At 38.0% G+C, this 21,299-nt stretch overlaps 4 protein-coding genes across 5 annotated transcripts; 2 read left to right on the top strand and 2 right to left on the bottom strand.

Moving 5' to 3' along the window:
• Window positions 1-1,680: 1,680 nt before the first annotated feature.
• Window positions 1,681-3,099, bottom strand: LOC105149278 (ATP synthase subunit d, mitochondrial). Its single transcript, XM_011061576.2, has 3 exons — window positions 2,790-3,099; window positions 2,143-2,311; window positions 1,681-2,062 (listed from the first exon to the last, which is right to left on the bottom strand). The coding sequence occupies exons 1-3, from the start codon at window positions 2,903-2,905 to the stop codon at window positions 1,838-1,840; spliced, it is 510 nt and encodes a 169-aa protein (XP_011059878.1). The 5' UTR covers window positions 2,906-3,099; the 3' UTR covers window positions 1,681-1,837.
• A 606-nt stretch (window positions 3,100-3,705) lies between these two features.
• Window positions 3,706-13,128, top strand: LOC105149316 (uncharacterized). Of its 2 annotated transcripts, none has more exons than XM_087412665.1 (8): window positions 3,706-4,525; window positions 5,279-7,031; window positions 7,126-7,360; window positions 7,486-7,595; window positions 7,765-8,011; window positions 8,103-8,307; window positions 8,539-8,740; window positions 8,825-13,128. In XM_087412665.1, exons 1-8 carry the CDS (start codon window positions 4,110-4,112, stop codon window positions 10,616-10,618), a joined length of 4,962 nt encoding a protein of 1,653 aa, XP_087268791.1. In that variant the 5' UTR covers window positions 3,706-4,109; the 3' UTR covers window positions 10,619-13,128. The 2 variants fall into 2 exon arrangements, with proteins under 2 accessions (XP_087268791.1, XP_011059944.2); XM_011061642.2 differs by having other exon boundaries at window positions 8,822-13,128.
• Window positions 13,129-13,405: 277 nt separating this feature from the next.
• On the bottom strand, window positions 13,406-14,454 carry LOC105149279 (uncharacterized). The gene is made up of 2 exons (XM_011061577.2): window positions 14,349-14,454; window positions 13,406-13,853 (listed from the first exon to the last, which is right to left on the bottom strand). Exons 1-2 carry the CDS (start codon window positions 14,364-14,366, stop codon window positions 13,581-13,583), a joined length of 291 nt encoding a protein of 96 aa, XP_011059879.1. The 5' UTR covers window positions 14,367-14,454; the 3' UTR covers window positions 13,406-13,580.
• A 2,645-nt stretch (window positions 14,455-17,099) lies between these two features.
• LOC147907643 (uncharacterized) lies at window positions 17,100-18,071 on the top strand. The gene is made up of 2 exons (XM_087412673.1): window positions 17,100-17,258; window positions 17,620-18,071. The coding sequence occupies exons 1-2, from the start codon at window positions 17,247-17,249 to the stop codon at window positions 17,902-17,904; spliced, it is 297 nt and encodes a 98-aa protein (XP_087268799.1). The 5' UTR covers window positions 17,100-17,246; the 3' UTR covers window positions 17,905-18,071.
• The last annotated feature ends 3,228 nt before the right edge of the window (window positions 18,072-21,299 follow it).

Raw genomic sequence — 21,299 nt, 5'->3', positions numbered from 1 at the left:
TTTTTCTAATTGGTCCATCAAATGCTTCAAAGCATTTGTAGCGAGACTTTGACCACAGCCTTTGCCTCGCTTAACCGTTGTGATTTCAATGAATTTCAAGTCCATGTATTCCACAAACGAATAAATGGAATAATCGAAATTAGACATTAACCAAAAGGATTATATAGGAATTTTTTTTTTATTAATATTTTAAATTAATGAGGGAGCGGTGCATTTGCATACAATTCAATTGCACGCATCACTCACATCGGCCTGTTCCTAGTAATTTTTCACTGCTTCATCTATGAAATTATATTGGGTCATCTAAAAAGTATCCGCGGTTTTTTGTCACTAGATGTGTGTTGATGGTCATATATCTAGTGACAAAGTACCGCGGATACTTTTTAGATGACCAATATATTAAATTAGCCAATTAGTGATGTGAACAACTGATTGTGGGATATATACTCAATTAGAGATCTATCGAATTGCGCATGCGCAATTTCACTTTTCTCTAAATAACATTATACAATATTAGTGGTCTATTTTCTGTTCCTGCACTAGATTGCACTAGAGATCCTAGAAATAAGTGTCCGGCCAATGATGTCTCCATTCTCATTGGTTAGGAAAGGATATGGCGTAACCAATTGCTGTTGAAACTTTTTTTAAGCACAAATTGAATACGATGAAACGAAAAAAAAAGAAAAACTTTTAATTTACTTATTAATAATTAAATTATTTTATTACAACATATAAAATACATAGAATGTAAAATTATAAAGCAATTATTTGACTAAAGAATTGTCACTGTTTTGCTACTAAAAGTGTTTCGTCGCAGACGTTCTTTCGGACAATTATCAAATTAAGTAATGAAAAATGTTTTACCTTCCATAGGAGGGTTAGTTAGTACGCTTTTATCCTGTGGATCATAGTGGAATCAAAAAGATGAAACATTTCGAAGGATGCATAGTAGTCAGTGACATGCCGATAGCATTTGATTAGTCAAAATTCACTCTCTCCTTGCCTTCCATGCGCAATGTTTTCTGATTCTATAATGCTGTGGATGTAGTACAGACACGAACCACATCTACTTTCGATATGATTTTATCGATAGTATCAGAAAATGTATGTAGTCATAGTTTTCAAATTGAAAATGGATGTACTGTGCAGTAGTGTATAGGCAAACAGGAAAAAAGCCGACTTCTCTTAGGTTTCTCTCTATTCAGGGTTCGATTGTGTATCTTTTTAGGGCGAAAATGTGAAGTGAAAATTTTTGTATGCATGAGTATATATATATATATATATATATATATATATATGTACATACATCATACATAAAATTTTCCACTTTTTACGTTTTCATTCTAGGCCCGCGATCCGATTCACAACGCTTAAAAATTATTTCATCCTTGTTGTTTGTCAAATGTTAAACGGAGACAAATACTGGATGTTCATAAGCGTTGCAGCATGAATCGGACCATAGCCTAGAGAAAAAGTTACACGATTGATATCCAGAGGGCAGTAAAATAAATATTGTATAAATGTAAAATTTTAGGTTAACAATTTGTCGATATCTAATTTTATTCAATACTTTATGATAATTTTATTAAACTTAAAAATCATATCTTTTTGGTTATACTAAAATATATCTACATTTTGTATGTACATCAAAATATGTAAAAGGATACAGAAAGGATAACATTTAGAGATATATATATGTCTCTATTGTATAGATAAATTTATATTTGAATACATATGACAGTAACCAAAGATAATTTTTTCTGACTTAGCACGCAGTCCAAAATCATATGCTAAAAAAATGACTACGTTTCATATTTGAACACATTACAAAGTAGTATTAGTGCTCTGCAGGTTTTCCTGGATCGTTCTCTAGTTGTACCTCAGGTGTATGCGGCCAAATCGTCGGTTTATTAGGATTTATAGCAATATCTGGATAAGCGTCATAAAAATCTTCCATCGTCATTTCAGAGAATGGCAATAAATTCTTTACTCTATCGATTTCTTTATTGGCAGTGGCGATGTGTTGATTCGACTCGATGATAAATTCTTCGATATTTATATGCTATAATATATCCTTAATTTAGAAAAGAGCTTAAACATAAAATGCAAAGTAAATGTCATAATATAATGTAAATGCTGTACCATTTTCTTTTCTTCAGTTTCAATTTCAGAAGTATATTTATCCACTGGATATGGCACTGTGATAGATTCATATTCCTTTTGAAACTTATCAACTAATCCAACTATTGGAATATTTTTCTTATAGTATGCCCAATCGATTTTTGGAGGAACTTCTGGATTCGCACTCATTCTATAGATGGAGAAATATAAAGAGAAACAAAAAAAAATATATATATATAATTAATACACACACACACACATATTTCTATTTACAGTATATTCTTTAACGTATTGTAACAAGGAAACATTGTTTTTTATATTTATTATTCCAAGGATGATACTTGAATAAAATAATTCCGTAAACATTTTATAAAAGGCTAAACGTACGATTGATACTATGTCTCAACAGATGTTTTAACAGATATATGGTACAAAGTGAATGTGAGGTTATTCCAACAAGAACAGAGTTTGTGTATAGACAGGTTAAATAATTCTTGGCAAATAGAGAAACTTTCATCCGAAATAATAAATTCTTTCGCGTACACAGTGTGCGTACATCCAATTAAAATATTTAATTGTTATCAGAAAGAGATTCTAGACATATTATATAATGACTTGTGTGCAACATGAATCAAATTCGGAAGAAAGTGATATGAAGAGTGACTGACCGTCGCAAATACTGATCAGATTTAGATTTGAAAGCGGCGAATGCAGGTTTTTCCGTTTCTGGAATTTTTTCGGCAAGCGCCGACCAATTGATCGTCTTAATCGCCCTGCGTGACATATCTCGTCGCGTGTTTTACTACACTGATGGATGCAATACACGTACTACTTGCACGTAAATATATTCTCTTTCGTCTGACTCGCCTCTCTCGTATTCTTCGATCAAACCAATTTCTTGAGAGAAGCGGAGACGACTGAAGATAAATGGTAGCCGGACAATGCAGTAATACCAACAAAATAAAATAAAACCATATCGATCGAGCACACGTAATCGCGAGAGCGATGTTAAGTGTGAACTTCTGTGCATACATATGTATGTATGTACACGTATGTAAATTGAATTATCAATGCCTCTATGACATCCTAAACTGTCAGTAAAGTCAGTTTAGGATGGATGTGAGAAATAACCGCAGTGGATAGAAATGATGTGTTGTCTGAAGGTAAATTAAGTTGAGAGAAGTCGACATAGGAAGATAAGGAATGAAATAAATTAAAACATATATGCAGAAAGTAGGAATTGCGCTTGATCGCGGTATATCGAAATTCGAAGGTAGTAACAATTCGATTCGTTATTTATTCTCTCATTCGATCTCCGTCCAAAGTCAGTGACATTAAATATTGTATATTAAAATACATGGAAACTCTCATTGAGAGGAGATTCATTTATGTTTTTTTCGATACGCCGCCGATAGGCAAGAATGGAGTAATCGCGGTCATAAAAGCCGAGTCGGGCCGGTGTTGAATAGTCGAATCACGGTTCACAGTGTTGACGGTCTGTATCACCACGGATGGTGGGATTGGCGGGATTGACGGGACTGGGGACTTGGGGAGCGTAAAGCGTTGCGCGTTGCGTCTCTCTCAGCTCTCGCGGCCGTGCCGTCCCGTCCGTTCCGTGGTAGTCCGTGGCCGACGGCCGTCGGTTGTGGGATCGATAAAGTAGAATGGAAGAGAAAGGGAGAGGGAGAGAGAGAGCGTGTACGAGAGTGAGATGACAGGGTGGGTGAAGTGGGTGGAGTGTGGAGTGGGCGGCCGTGGCCCGTGGCGGTGGCGGTGGCGGTGGCGGTGGTGGCGGTGCGGCGGTGAGCATAAAGAGGATAGGATAATATCGGTGCGCGTCCTCCCGCGGCGCGGCGGAGGTGTCCTTTACTCCTTTTCGCCGTTCGCGGAGCTTTGTTTCCGAATTTCTGCCTTCGTATAATCGTACCATATCGTATCCCAGCCTAGCTCTCGTAGCCGCGATCTGTACGATGTAGTTATTAGTAGTTATGCCGAAGAAGGGCACGCGGCATTTGAGGGAGTTGGGGAACGCGACAAGTACCCAGCAACAATTGCAGCCACCGCCGCCCGGTGCGGCGGCGGCGGCAGCGGCAGCAGCAGCAGCAGCAGCTGCGACGACGACGACGACGACGACGACGACGACGACGACGACGACGACTACTCTCTCGGTCTCGGAACTCTCGGAAGTGGTGCCAGCCAAGCACCTTCGCAGCGTGCACTGCGTGCATATTGGTCTGACCAACAGCAAGCGTTGGCTCTCGCTTAGAAGACGCCTAGGTTTCACGGCGGATGATGATGTCGCGGTGTACTTGCTGGACCTCGCAGAGTCTACCACCACCGCCGCCGCCGCCACCATCACCACCGCCACGACTACCACAACCACAACCACTACTAGGTTAACTAGGTACGTAAGTACGTTTCCAATGCCTGACCACGTTGACGACGCCAACGGACTGCATTGTATCATATCTTATCTCATCGCATCGCATCGCATTGCATTGCATTGTATCGCATCGTCTTGTCGCGCATCCGACAACAACTCGTCAAGGCATAGCTCAAACTCAGTCCAGCTGGCTTGAGCTGACTTGAGCTGGTTCACCTCAGCTCACCTTACACCTAGCTGTCACGCGTTTCGCCGCGTTCAATCGCCCGCTTGCTTTCCCCCTACTCTAATACTCTCAGTAGTCTCAGTCGGGACGCGTTTCGACGAATCGCCATCTTGCGGGACGATGTATGTATGTATGTATGTATGTATGTATGTATACGTACGTATGTACGCACTGTTCGGTCGGCGAGGAGGGTGAACTGGATGATGCAAAATGAAATCGATCGATATCCCGTTACAGAAGGCGCACATTTCGAAAATCGCGGCTGACAAATAGCGTCATTCGCCTTCTTCGCCTATTCAGGGAATAATCATTACGGTTCACATTTTATTCCTTTTGTTCCTGCAGAGTAATGTTTTTTTAGTGAATAAAATTCCCATTTTGGAGACAAATTAATTTCTTATTTCTAATTTATTGCAATGTAACGAGATTGATGTTTGAGAGAGGTACGACCATACAACACATTTATGCAAATAAAAAGTGTAAGAGATAGAGTCAAAGAAATGCAAATAATACTTTTAATATATATACATCTTTTTATGCTTATATAGGCAACAGGGTAAATGCAATGGAGCAGAGAACTGGAAGAGGAAACATAGCGATCAGGATGAGGAAGCTGTCGGGACTGAAAGCTTGGATAAGGAAGAACCTGTTCTCACGAAAGTGAGTTCAACGAAACAAGATTCTGCGTCGAACAAGATCCTACTTGATGCTCCTGCCCCTGTGATAAGTGAGAATGTATCAGAGGTGTCGGACGATGCAATCAAGTTGCACTTGCGACGTAGTTCGAGGTCGAAGCACCACAAGAACAAGACGAAGCATCGCAAGGATAAGCGGAAAAAACGGCGACACTTGAAGAACGGCATTCAAGATAATGGTTCTATTCAACTAGACAGGTTTGAATGTATCAGCGAAAATACACCAGATCTGCGAAACAATTCGGCAGCAAACAGAGATTCGAGTAATCACGAGATCACCGTAATCAGTGAATTAGATCCTAAATTAACATTAGATGTAGAAAACTTGGGAATTGATACAAAACAAGTTAAACCCCCTACGACCAAGACTGATCACGTAGATAGCATTAGAATTCGAAACGATGTAAATAGTACAACCAACAGCGACACCAGGTGCGAGGAAAACGTAATCGGTGTACCTGGGGATTCGCATGAGGATACCTTTGAGAATAATATTATTACTAAGCTGCATTTTGCCGATACAACAACAACAACAACAACGTCTCTTCCAAAGCATGGATACAACACTGAGAATGTGAACAAGACAAACGTAAAATATTTACTGCATCCCAGTGTCGACGAAACCAGTGCAATCGAGACACTTGCTGCCGACGCACCTGAGAAGGAAGACGAGGCCAAATCGATGTGTTGCGTGGAATCGCACGAATACAAGGACGTAACATCCAACAATTGCGAAGACGCGGAGAATCGTAAATTGGAGAATCGTAAAAGGAGACGGAAACGTCCGCGTCACGATGTGCAAATTCAAGAGAAGAATCTTTCGGAAAATAATGCTTTAGACGAGCCGACGGTGTTTAAACACCGGCGAAAAAAGCACAAGCATACGAACGAGCACAAAAGCAAAAAGCATCACGATGTACGAAAAGCGCCGCAAGACGGCATCGTCAAACAGGAGGAGGCACGAAACGCGTGTCCATCGGAGGCGGCCGAACTGTTATCTTCGACGGCAGAAACCCGATCTTCTGGCAGGATCGCCGAGGATGCGGAAACGCGGAACAGTCGCAGCCCCGAGGGTATCATCGATAGTACCGACGATATCGCGTCCGAGCCACAAAGACTCGCGATCAAGATCAAGCTTTGCCAGGAATGCAACAGTCGTCATTTGCAGGACGCCTGTCCTCTGACGACGTCACAGTACGCGATAGCCGATACCATCTCTTATGAAAAGTGGTTGAGCAGACATAAGGAGAATTCAGAGATAATGAAAGCCATCGCATCGGAGGATCCAATGTCGGAGGGTTATGGCAGATTAACGTACGATGGCTTCGAGTCAGATGACGAATCTCCAATGTCCAGCGAACAATGCAAGGCCAAACCGAAGATGCAGAGGGAGGAGAAACAGTTGGTAGTAGAGATGGATCGACCGCTATACGCGAGAGATTCTCTCCCGGATTGCCTTGAATTGAAAATTGCAAATACCGATCACGGTCTCGGTATCTATGCCAAGAACCCGGTTCCAATGTATGCCAAGTTTGGTCCGCTTATCGGCATCTCGATTAGAGAAATGGACATTCCGGATGATTTCTCTATGCGCCATATTTGGGAGGTATTATCAGACAGACATTTTGATTTATTGGAATTTTAATATTGTAAAATTGCACAAGTAATTATTGCGGAAATGAATCTTTTTCTTTTTTCAGATAGATAATAATGGAAAGAGTACATATATCAGTACTACGGATCCATTAAAAAGCAATTGGATTCGATACATTAGACCAGCTGATACTAAAGAGAAGAGAAGTCTCGCGGTGATTGCTAAGCATGGCCAATTATATTTCGTTGCAACTAAAAATATCGCATTGGGAATGGAGCTGACTTATTGGGTAGAGTCGCAATCTTCCACGTGGACGAGGAAGAACAAAATCAATAAAACGAGTGTGTACAGAGTGTACCAAACTAATAATTAATTTCTCTCTCTCTCTCTCTCTCTCTCTCTCTCTCTCTCTCTCTCTCTCTCTCTCCCCTATAGACTGTTTCATGATCGTTTGCAACTCTTTCAGATTGTGGAGGATGCAATCTTATTTTCGCACATTCAATATATTATCGATTGCATTGCTGCATTTTTCACGACATGAATTATAGTTTAACGATAAGAAAATATCATTGCAAGGTATTTTATATATTTATCGTTTTACATATATATATTATATGTGTGCGTGTGCGTGTGCGTGTGCGTGTGCGTGTGTGTGCGCGCGCGCGCGCGCGCGTGTGTGGTGTGTGTGTGTGTGTATATAATATTTGACTGCCCTTAGATTATTGGATTATTTCCCATTTTTTAGGTTTGCGGCGCTACAGTGCTCGGCAAGGATAATATTATGAAACACGCAGCAGAGTTGCACGAGGGTCGCGGCGCATACCAATGTCAATATTGTAAAAAGTTTTTCTTAAGGCTGAATTATTTAGAAATGCACCGAACTTACGGATGCTCACAGAATCCGCATCGAGCGCGACCGTTATGCGATTTCTGCGGCCGCAAATTTTGCCAGCCACAAAAACTGAAAGTACACATCAAGAGAATGCACAGCGGTAATGGCGTGTAATTCATTCGCAAGCAATGCAGTGTATTTCTATCTTTATTTTTCTTGTATTTTACATGCAATATGTTTTAATTGTGCAGATATGGCCGAAGTGCTTAGGGAATTTCAATGTAAATTATGCTTGAAACTTTTGGGTTCTCGAGCAGCTCTACAGCGGCATATGAAGGAAGTACATCACAAAGATGTTATTGCTGCGGCCACATGCGATCGATGTGGAAAAATGTTCCAGAACAAGAGCAATTTGAAAATACATATGCTGACTCATAGCGGTGTGAAACCATTTAGGTAAGTTCCTTCAATATTATTAGGTGTTGGAATTAATTCGTAGCGTTTTTTAATGAAAGAATGTTATTTATTTCACATGAGCATTAAAAAATACATTAATGAAAGTACTTCCCATCACTTGTAAAACGCTACGAATTAATTCCAACACCTAATATATTGTATTAGTTTTATTATTTTTCTCGTAATGAGTGTACTTACTATTTACACCCGTGGTCTTCTCTTTTTCATCAGGTGTAAAGAGAATGGCTGTAAAGCAGCTTTCACTACGAAACAATGCCTACAGTTCCATTACAAGAAGGTGCACGGCCTTACAGAGGCGATGATGCCGAAAATCGAGAGGTCCGTGGCGTACACCTTTGACGCGTACAGCGGTGGCCTCGTTGAGGACGTGCCTTGTGGAAGGATCATTCATTCCAGCAGAAGAAATTCACAAGTGAGCTCTATCGTTAATATAGTTTCATGTAACATTTGATAAAATTTCTTTTCTTATTATATATTACATACTCATATGTAGCAGGACAATAGCAACAGTTTGCCATCTCTGGATGACTGCAGCTCGGAGAGCAGTTTGAAAGTCGAAGCATCGGCACCAGTATCGGTACCAGTACCGGTATCAGTACCGGCACCGATACTAACACCAGTACCAGCACCGCTATCAGCACCGGTACCAGCACCATTATCGTTATCGTCACCAGTATCGTCAACTTCGGATAACTCAACAACCTCATCAGCGCCGATATCGATATCGATCTCAGTGTCGGTGTTGGCTTCGGCATCGACAGCAGCAGCAGCAGCAGCAGCGGCAGCAATGACAAGTTCTACTCATAACGTCATTGTGGATTCATTACAAAGTGAGGCGAATTCTACGGCAAAGTATAAGACGGAACAAGAGCCTTGTGTCCCGATTACGCAAACTGCATCTTTGTCCAGTGGACTTGCGACAACGATGGAGAATGAGCAGACGGAAGTTGATCTATACGACACATCGAGGACATTGAGCAAGGGCAGCAAAAAGTGGCTAACTGAATTCAATCCACCGCCTACGTCTGACATCGCTGTTCATTTACCGGCTGTCTCGGCGTCGTCTTCCGACATTTATGATTTTGAAGATGGTAGAAAGGATAGTGGTAGCGAGAAAGCGGTATCACGCACCAGTGCGACAACGCCAAATTTGTTAGAAAGCAACAAATTGCGATTAAATGTATATCGTAGCAGGACGGAAAGTGCGAATGCGAGTTTGCTAGTGGAGGCGGCTCTGGATGCCGCCGAGAGGGACATAGGAACAGTATCCAGTCCGATCTTGGAGGACAATGATCGCGAGACCAATCTCTACTCTATTTCGAGTCAGCTACAGTCACCGATACCGCAGTCGCGATCGCCGAATCATTTAGACTCGTATATTGTACAGCAGGAAGAGCAACTAATGTCGCCCGCGCCAACTCCGGACGACCGGCACACTCCTCCTAGCCACTTACACGTAGATTATCATATGCATCGACCGGTCGACTACATCAACACTTCGCGAACGCACAATATTGAGCAATATCTGCATCACGAGGAGATGCCACGCGTTTCCTCACCGAATTACATGCACATGCAGCAAGAAGACTTGGTGTCGCCGTCAGCTACGCCGAATCACCGCTATCAGGACATGCATCATCATCAGGTGCCAACGGATAATCTCTCGAGCGACGAGGGTGACTCAGTGGCGCAGAATCTCAGCTTGTCTGTAAAGGAGAAGGCATTGCAGCTAGATCTCTCGACGTCGTACAAGTATGACACGCTCGAACAAGATTTCACTCGGGAAAGATCCAATTTTGAGCCATTGGTGCTTAATAGTGGTGAACTTCAGGGTTTAGACATGTCGGCTCGGGGTTTTCATCACAGTTTTGGCGCCCAGATGCAAAATACCCGCTATCATCATCATCATTTGTACGACATCGGCGAACGACAAAGCGTGGACCTCAGCAGAACGAGCAGTTACTCTATGTCGCCACCCCCACCACCGCCACCTTATCCGCATAACGAGGTCGTGCGAGTGGTCAGTTTGGATCTCACTCCTGGTGGCAGGCACAGTGTCGATCTAAGTCTTTCCAGATCGCATCATCTGCACGGATCTGGTACTCGTGTCATTACCAGTTCACAACCCGTTGGCTCGACTACGACACACGTAGTACCTGACGTCGGCGAAGGTCGAATGCTATCTCCACCTCCACCTCCTTTATCAGGATACAATCCTAGTTATCCTGTGAGTCCGGCCCCGTATCATCCTCCGAGATCCGGATATCATCATTATCCCGGTTATTATTGATTGTCACTGACAAATTGTCAGATTGTCGTGGCGGTTTCAACATAGTCAACATCTTCTCAGTAACTTTTATTGTAGATATCTTTGGCTCCTTTTATAATTACTTTTACTCTAAATGATTTTATTTTGTGATTGTTCTAATTATTTAACTGTACATGGTTTTTACATCGCGACACGCTCGCATCGCAGGCGGGAACTGCCATATATTCATAGTTCATACATTGTAAAGAGTAACGTAAAGTTATGTCTTAATTTCGCGATCAATTTAATATTTAAATCGGTAATGATGAACATTTTGACATACGTGCGCAATTAAAAAAGTTAGCAAAAAAAAACTTTTCGACTCAAGGAAATAATAATAAAAAAATTTACTAATATCGTATGATAGACAGTCGTAATTTATCGTCATTTAACGCGATAAAAGTATACTCGGTAGTCTTGGTACATCCAGGACACATACAGAACAGATATTATTTTTTTAAAAAAAAGTCAAGTAGCACGAGATTTTACGAAGAAAAATCTATTCCAGCATGACCGAATATCGATAGAGGGAAGTTCGTTTATCCGTAATTATATAGCTGTTAAATTATTTATCGTTTACCCTTTTCCGATAAGCTGTGTATGCAGAACATGTATGTGTGACGAGTATATCGTTTGTAGAGTAATCGTTGAAGAAAGAGGGAAGAAGAAAGAAAACAAAATTACGTCGTGATCCAATGCCACGTCCGTGATAATTAAGATTTTAAAAAGTTGTTACCTCTCTTAGCTTATATTCTTCTATTTCGGACCTATACTCCATCAAGAAATACTCCATTTAACGTGGCTTTGATGATAACAAAAGCATCCCGGAGCAGCATAATTTTTGCAAAAATTATGCAATTTTAGAGATTAAAAAATTAAATTAGAATTTGTTCTCACACACACACACACACACACACACACACACACACACACACACACAAGAAAAGATTTCATTGATGTCTGAACAGATGCGCGAACAATAAAATTGTTTCGAAATTTATATCGTTTCTACAAATTGTTAAATATGCTCTGTGTATTATCTGGGATGCTCTGATATTTATGAAACATGTGAAATTATCAAGATGCCTAATACGGTAGCTAGATAAGTGTATCTCTGCATGGTGATAACAGATTGTAACGTTTGTTTTTATTCTAGTCATTACATATGCATTAGCTATGGCGAATTAGTTATAAGTTTTAACAAGTATTCCCGCAATCGCGAATAATTTGTTCAAATACATGTATTTATCGTAAATGCAAATTCAAATTTGTTTAAATTTTGTTTAAAATCTTACGCTTTCTCGCCGAATCTAGCGAGAAAGATTAATAACACACATACACACACACACACATATACACGCACATGCGACAAACGTATTCCAATAGAAGTAAAACATAACATGTTTTTATTTTATAGGTACTCGATTTAATAATATTACGTTTCTTTAACTTGAGCGATATTATTTACGATTAGAAATACATGCGTAGCAATTACGTAAGTTTCAGAGTCTCGAAAAAGATAGAAAGTTTGTGCGTGTGTGAGTTGTGTGCGTGCGTGCGTGCGTGCGTGCGTGCGTGTATACGCACACGCATACATATATTGACGTGTTTCACGCGAATGTGCGCATGAAGACGATTTATAAGCTCGCGTGTAACACATTAATTTTCGTGTCGCTTCCAGATTTCTGGATTTTACTCTCTCTAGCCATTTATCGAAACCAAAGATCTAAAAATATTGTAATTCTTGTGCCAAATCGAAAGGCGTTCATTGTTATATTGTATACACACAACTTTTAGCAAAACGTAGCCATTAAAAAAGGGAGGGGAGGGGGAGGGGGAGGGGGCAACGCGCGTAATGTTGTCTCTATCACTTTTGCCATACTTACTTGATTATTCAACTACGCTTCACTCGTGCACTCGCGCGAATAATTTTACATGATGACTCTAAGAATATTTTATTAATCTTTTTTTATGTAAGTTTTTCACAATTTTTCTGCCATTAAGAATAGTTACCATTTCACATTTACTTTAATCGTTGATTTTTATTTAAATGTAATTCACGTTTGCGTTTTCTTTTTTTCTTTTTTTTAAGCCTATTCTATAATTCTCAACGATTGGAACTGTAGCGGTACAATCGTTAAGAGCTACAGAATAGGCTCCTATATCATAATTTGTACATTGTGCATAATGTAAGGACAACAAACGAGATACATCTGTATTAAAATATAAATATATATACGTATGTATCCCATACAGCACAGAATTTGCAGCAATATCGCTGCAAAATCTCTGCAATGTTGCAACAGTGTTACTGCAACTTTGTGCTGCAGGGGATTTATATACATATATATATTTGCGTGTACATGACAAAAAGAAAGATTCAAAAGAAATGTTTACGAGTACAAAATGTGGCACAGACTATATTTGTATCAGGTTTATCGACATTAATATTGTAAGTTAATATTAATAGAATATGGCAATGATTAAACAGAGAGATGTATTTTCTTTCATTTAAAATTCTCCTTTTTACAGTGGAATCCATAGAGATAAAAGATGCATTGAGCATTTTTTTTTTTTTCGAATCTTGCCTCGCGATTGAAATGATGATCTCTTCTATGCAATGAATCATTTACTGCTACGTACATAAATATAAGAGTTTCAGTAAAGAATTGATCGCGTTTTGCGAGAAACTTGAGCAGAAATTACTGCAGAGAATCAGGATTCGTGTAAAGGACGAAAGACAGATGGAATGGAATAAAAAAATCACAATCACAGTGTGTATATCATTGTATAATGTAAAGAAGAAATTATGAAAAAAATTGGATATCGTATGTCGATAACGCACATGTCGATATCATTGATATCAATTGCCAATTAGTGTATGTCAGATCTAACGGATAGAGGTCAATATGGTTTGATGTGTTTTTTTTTTGTCCAGCTGTTTTTAGCGTCTTCCGGCGATGATAGGGGCGGAATAAGCCGAATAAGCCGCCGGTAGAGCGGGATAAGCGGAATAAGCGGAATAAGCCAATGGCGCAGCCGCTACGTATGGAGCGGCAATGGCGTGATTGACGGCATGTGCATTGTAACTCGAGGCGTAGGTACCGACTGTCAGAGCTGCGGGCACCGCCGGCGCCGCTGCAATTGCTGGGATCGCTGCAGGAATCACTCCGGCGGAACAGACCGAAGAGACGGCCACGAGAGCGCCAATGAGAACCTATGAATTTCAAACATATGAATTTCGGATAATCGGCAAAAAAAAACCCTCTCTGCAATGCTACTACTTCGTTAACATATAATATTAAACACGGATATGTAAGTAATTTTAAAATTGTGGAGAAACTTCTAAAATCACTTTTAGTATAAAAGAAAAAATTATATGAAAAATTATATGATGTAAATGAGGTACGACAAAAAAAAAATACATGTATATATATATATTAAGTGTAATTGAAATGTATATTTAAACAAAATATTTTTTGTATATTAATATAAGACAGATACATACGTACTATATTCGGTGCCAAATTTAGATCAAGGATTAACAAATTTTCGAAAGATTAATTTCTGTCTTTCAGTTATTATTGTCTCTATGTACTACAAGATATTATTTCATATAGGGGGGGAGGAGGGGAGGGCATTAAAGTGTGTGTTATTTATAATATTTACGTATGCACGAAATGCGTATTGATAATTATTCATGAAAACTTACAAAGATTTTGGTCATCATTTTTAACTGCGGTGAGTGCGGTGCGTAAATGATTGTCTCGCTGCGTTCACTGCGATGCCTATTCTCGATTACTTCGGTGTCTTTTATACATCGTGCCTTCCCTTACAAGAACAAAGACTCTCTCCCACCGTGATCACGATTTGTTGTACAACTCGCTTGCACACGAGGGCACATCCGGAGTAATATATGTATATCAGTACATGTATATACATCGCGTATACTATGACCGGTCTCCGGACTCGGTGCCGCATTTTCATTACTACTCAAGTCTGTTACCGATGTACGAATTTCGTCTGACAATGATGAACTTCTTTATAACTTCTTTTCTCTTTTCTTACACGCAGTATACAAAATATAATAATAATAGTATAGTATAATAATATTTGTATACATATTAATTATTATATTAATACGATAAGCGCGCAAAATTGAGTAGTTATTATTTTCTGCTCAAATGGGCAAGCCGACATATATGAGAATAAAGTACGATAACGCAATTGAGCCTAATCTGTCGTAATTGCAATATTACCGCGGCAAATTGAACATTTTCCTTGTGTAAAATCCGAACCCAATTTAAATCTCTCTTTCAATAAATTTGCAAAATTGTATCGTGTTGACGTAATTGACATTGGACGAAAAATATGATATGTCTTCTTTCAAATTTATTTTGGTTTTCTTTTTTAATTGTGGAAACAAGTATAACTATGTATATTTTATATATTTAAGATATTACATTTGTTTATTTATTGCTCTAATCTAAAATTAATACATTTTATTCCTTTACAGAATAAATTTCAGATTTCTTTTCCGATCGACTTCGCTTCTTTGTGAAGAGATAAAAAATAAGGGATAGAAAAAGCTACAGGATCAACGTACGCGATTTGTACCTTCGAACGGATATACATATTAAGTATGCAAACGATCGAATCAAACAGAATTTGTTTTTGTCATCATCGTGGCGAGCGATGAGAAAGATCAGAAGCAGGATATATGTATAGCTTTCAAGGTTATGGCGAGATTGCGATGTGGTTGGACGAGATTCGAGTCCAAGAGTTTCCAACTTTTGCCGCCTGCACTTGGTCAAGTAATCTGCAGACTGAGCTCTGAAGTCTGAAGGCTTTCGCATCTTTTTCTTGCCCTGTTTGCGCGTCACGTCGATCGTCGCCTGTAGAAGAAACTGGTAGGTACTCGAAGATTCTAAGGGATTTGATCGCTTCTTAGCGATATTTCTTCGACTCGATTCACATGATGTGATTCGATCATTCAACGACAATCGCGCTTTCCGCTTTCGCGCGTCTGTCTCAGCATCTGTCCAATTGGCCATGCGTTCCGTTCAACCTTCCGAAAGTACGTACAGGTACTTTCCTCGGGTACCCGATACGTGTTTCGATCTACTTGCTCAAGAAGCTACGAGACGTTACGTAAATCGTCGAGTATCTAGATTATCGATGCGTAACTCGCAGAATGTCATGCTAAAAATCGCGACCTGATTCATGATGACTTTGGCTGCGAAACAGAAATGTTTCAAGAATCATCGTAGACGTATTATGTATATATTATACATAATAACTCATCGAACGATCACGAATCAACTAATTTATTACAATCCAAATGTTGGTAATGTTGGTATATATTTGAGATTAATCAGGTTAATGTTATTATTTTATTAAAAAAAGATATACATACATGTATTAGATTAGAATGATATACGAGTAAATTATGCAATTGTATACGACGTACAGGGGAGGCTGAATAATGTTGATAAATTTTTTCATTATTCAAGATGAAAAATGGATTATTTTCTTAAAGTGAGGGCAAGGACGTGAATTGGCGAGAAAAAAGAACATCTTTTCTATCAAAAATCTTTTACGACAGCCTTGATCGAAGGATGGGTTGAATTGTACAAATCGCTCAAGCCTCTGTGTCCGAGATATCTGCCCAATCGGAATTATATAAACGCGGCTGACGCGAAATGAATCGTTATGTAATCCTCCCTGCGTAGGTACGTGGTCGAATACAATGTGTGGCAAGGTTGCACGACAGGGGAAATGATTACATGGAACGCATTCAGATTGGCTTACGGCTGCTGGCTGACAATTAGCGAACGGCTCTATTCGTACGTGTTTGATCAAATTAGCACGATCGTGAAGCGTACACTATAAATTTTTAAATTCGTACCTACATGTTCCGTTCCATCACATCTTACAAATTTTACTTACTTATCATATATACATATATATGTATTTTATTCTCACAAATCCTTGCAAGACATGACGTTAAATGCTACGAATAATATTATATATAATACTCTTATAATGTTTCTCGATCGACATATACGTGTACAGAGAGATAAATGACACGCGTGTTTCAATTCCCAATCAAGACAGAATTGAAAGGAAAGATATGGAAAATCTTCATCAAATGTGTTAAGCTATCGAAACATAATCTCGAGATGAAAATATAATCTGAAGAAGATGGAAAAAATGGAATAATTAATTCGCTGTATTTGGAAAGGCATTTAAGCAACGCATTGGCGCAAGTTATTAATGCAGGAATAACATTGTTTCGCTAGCCATTAATCGAAGATCATTGAATTGTTGCGAATCAGTGACGAAAACATTGGTGTTGAAAGGAAACCAGCCACTTGAGGATGCTCGTCGTGCTTCCTCATGTAAGAGAAAGAGAGAGTTGCGCTAAAAGGCGCGGTGCTAACTCCCTGCTCGTTTTTCGTTAACCAGGAGGTAGAGGTACCGTTGGCCTTGACGATGTGCCAGTTGGGGGTCGGACAAAGCGCTATAAAGGCTTTTGCTTTTTCAATCGGAAAGCAGAACCTTTTCTTTCATCGCTTCGAGTAGCAGTCTCGATATTAAATCGTTCAACATGTTCAAGCTGGTGAGTTAATTTCTAAGGTTGTAATCTACTAAGCGTTTTAATTACGTTTTTATTACGATTAATTTTTGATACAATCAAAGTTTATTACTTATTAAATATTTTTAGAATCTTATTCAATCTTGATTGCATTCAATTATTATCGTTTTACTTTGCAATTGAAAAAATTTGCAATTGAAAGCTGTTATTTTCTAATTCTTTTTCAAATAATGTTTTTATTCATCTTAGAACATTTTAGAAATATTTTTTTGCAAAATGTAATAAAAGAATATGTGTGTGTGTAACAATTCTCGTATTATTGACAAACATCACGTGATTGTATGCACGTTAATGAATATATGCGTGATTCAATTGATTCTTTCAGTGCATTCTCTCCGTTCTCCTAACTATCGTATACGCTGCACCTGCACCTGCGCCAGGAGCAGTGCTGGCGGCACCTGCGGCAATTGCGGCAGTTCCAGCGCCCATCGTGACAGCAAGTAGCAGCCAAGTGGTCGCTAGAAATTACAACACGCTCGCCGCAGCTCCACTGGCTCCGATCGCCTATGCCGCGTCACCTCTAGCAGCTTACAGCACTCATGCCGTTGCACCACTTGCACCTGCTGCATACGCAGGATACGCTGCTTATTCCGCACCACTCCTGCTTTAATACATCGGGCGAATTAATACATCGGGCTCGATCCGCTCGATGCTTCTTGAATCTCTATCGCAAATTCTTATGGCAAAACGATCGATGATTGACTGTTATTCAAATGTTATCTCATGATATGTCAAATATTTGTAATATTTTCAATAAATCCAATTTTTCCATCTGAATTTTCGTTGTATTCGATCTTTATATCTTCATAATCTATACGTATTTTTATTTTTTAAATTTACATCTTTCTAGAAAGATTTTCCCTCTTCTCTCTCTCTCTCTCTCTTTCTATAATCAGATAAAGTTTTTCTTCATCTGTAAGAAATTTTATTAATTAATTAATTTTATTTAGTCATTGTATTATTTTAACAGTATTATTAATTTTAGCTATCACGTGCATATAATAAAATATTATTATTAGGTATTATACAATACGTACAATAGTATATATTAGGTGTTGGAATTAATTCGTAGCGTTTTTTAATGAAAGAATGTTATTTATTTCACATGAGCATTAAAAAATACATTAATGAAAGTATTTCCCATCACTTGTAAAACGCTACGAATTAATTCCAACACCTAATATATATATAATAATATACTCGTATGTATAAGCATGTTGAAAATTTGTGGAAAAGATTATTTGATATTTCCTAGTAAATACACGCAGGCACGCACGCACGCACGCACACACGCACACACACACACACACATATATATATCTTATCCGTAGAAAAATTCTCCGTTTTTACAATCCTTTTGATTTGGACTATTTGGAATAAAGCGAAAAAGAGTCGGAAATATATGTATATTATTTACATGAATTTAATTCGCTTAACACAGGAGTGTTTCAAGTGGTTTATGTCGACGTAATCAAGGAAATAAAAACAAACGGGAAAGAGAGAGAGAGAGAGAGAGAGAGAGAGAGAGAGAGAGAGAGAGGAAGAGAGAGGAAGAGCGAAACTCGTTCGCTTGCCGAGATCGTCGACGTCGCGTGGCCTCTGCTAGTATAATTTTCTCAATACGATCAGTCCTGTTTTGGTTTCCAGTTCCCCTCTTTCCCGCTTAGTCAACCGGATCTCATCAGCCAACGGAGAGAACTTCAAGGCGATGCCCGCATATTTTTTCTCAAGTTCAAGTTCGTCGAGTCTACCCGTGTACTGCGAAACTCCGCGTCGCCACCTTGATCAGCCCTACGTGCTCGTCTACTCAAAATTATATAGATCGATCGATCTTTCTCTCTTGAGATATGATATGATCAATAATATGTTAAATGTTGCTTTTGATGAAATCTGATGAAGTCTGATGAAATCTTACTAACTGAAGCACATTGAGAATATATAAAAAAAATATATATATATATATAAATTTTTTTGTTATATAGAAATTTTTTATCGCCTTTAATTGAACCTCTTTTAAATACAATTGATTGTGCTTTATATATATAAATTAATCAGATATGATAAGGTCGTGGCAGCACTATAAAGATGTTCACACAATATACAATAAAATACTTTATATACACATTATATTTATACATATATACATTTGCATAATATTTTATATTATTATGTATTAACAGTTATTTCGTATAACGCAATTATAAGAGTTTTTTGCTTTCTTTGACTTGCTTCTCGGATATTCACATGGAAAATTGTATATTAAGAACAAAAACACGCTAAGCATTTGACTTTTGTCAATGAAACACACGTACAGAGAGCAGCTAGATTTACGTGTGCTTTATATTTATAATATGGACATTATATGTTATATTAATTTTTATTTTCTGTTAATATTCGACATTTAATATAAAAAAAAAAAAATATGAATTAATGAAATTAATAACTTTTATTTTGTAAAGTTATAAAACAAGCTAAGATGAAGATGTAAGATTTAAGAGATTAATAGAAATAAATATACGCGAAACTAATGATAGATTTAACTCTCTCTAAAGGAAATCGAAATGTATAAACGATAATTCCATTTTGCTCCCTACGGCACACATAAACTCTATACGAACACATAAAATGAGCCGATAAAACTTGTCGAAAGTGAATCGACACCTACTCCGTGACATTAAAAAACCAAGGATAAATGGTTATCAATGATTCTCCTTTGACTCCCATCAAAACGAATGTAATTGTCGAAATGTATTTGTCAATTGGACAACACGTACCTTTACGTAATCTTGCATGCAGTAATTGAGTAATCCATGCATTGGCAATACATCAGGCTGATCGACAAGATCGAAAATAACAATATAAGTAATTGAAATCCGTGAGATATTACATATTGGCGAGGATAATTGTGAGAGATGAATATATATTATTAATTAATATATATTATATTAATTTATATTTATGGCATGTCAGTAATTATTTCATTATTTTATAAATTATACGTGCGATTATCAAATTCGCAATCGATAAAATAGCAAACATAGATGAATACCTTTTTTCAAAGCAAAGATTAAAAGTTATGTCTAATGATGATAGAGTGTCATTGCGCATATTATAAATATTTCAATCTGTTGCTGTTTAGGAAATTAATTAAAATTAGATAAATAAAATCAACTTTTTCGAGTAACAACAATGCATTTTTTATGTATTATAAACTTGTATTTTTTTAACTTGTATTTATAAACTTGTATAACGCAAACGTGCACTTCTATCTTGACTACTCTTGACATTCTCTCGCATTCTGTTATATCTTTATATAAACAAAAGTACGGAGATATCCGGATAGTGTAAAATTCTAAAATTTAATCATACATGAGTTGACGTAATTGTTACAAAAGAAGGATCGCCTTTATCGATTAATGTGAATTTTTTCGACGGGGGTGTTTAGCTACCCTAAAATAAACAAATTTATTGAACAAAAGGAGGAAAGAGAGAAGGGAGAGAGAGAGAGAGAGAGAGAGAGAGAGAGAGAGAGAGAAAGAGAGACATGAATAAATTTAAAGTTTACAGGTGAATGTAGGGAAACGGCCAAAGGCTCAAAGCAAGACCGCTTCTCTGAAGCGATCAAATCCATATGTAGGCGTAAATGTACGTGAAATTACTCTTCTACGAGTCCTACCGTTAATCAAGTCACAAAATAATTTTTAAAGGTCCCTTCCATCGATGAATAGGAAAAAAATGCTCGATAAGAGTAAATATGTAAATACATAAAAGTAAGATAACGGTTATCTTATTGTTAATAATGTCTTGTTAATAATGTCAAATAATAATATGCAAATTATAATATATAATGTTATCTTTAGATATGTTAACCAATATATTACCATTACTTGGAGAAATATTTTTCGCAATGAATTAAACCTAAAATAAACAGATAAACAGATTAATAAGCGTGCAATAATAAAATGGTACGTTACGTGAAACTTGTCGATTTCTAAGATTCGAAAC

Source organism: Acromyrmex echinatior, chromosome 13 (assembly GCF_024713525.1).
Source record: "Acromyrmex echinatior isolate Ae372 chromosome 13, ASM2471352v2, whole genome shotgun sequence".
NCBI lineage: Eukaryota > Metazoa > Arthropoda > Insecta > Hymenoptera > Formicidae > Acromyrmex > Acromyrmex echinatior.
Note: the sequence above shows the minus strand (reverse complement) of the source record. Positions and strands in the feature narration are given on the sequence as shown.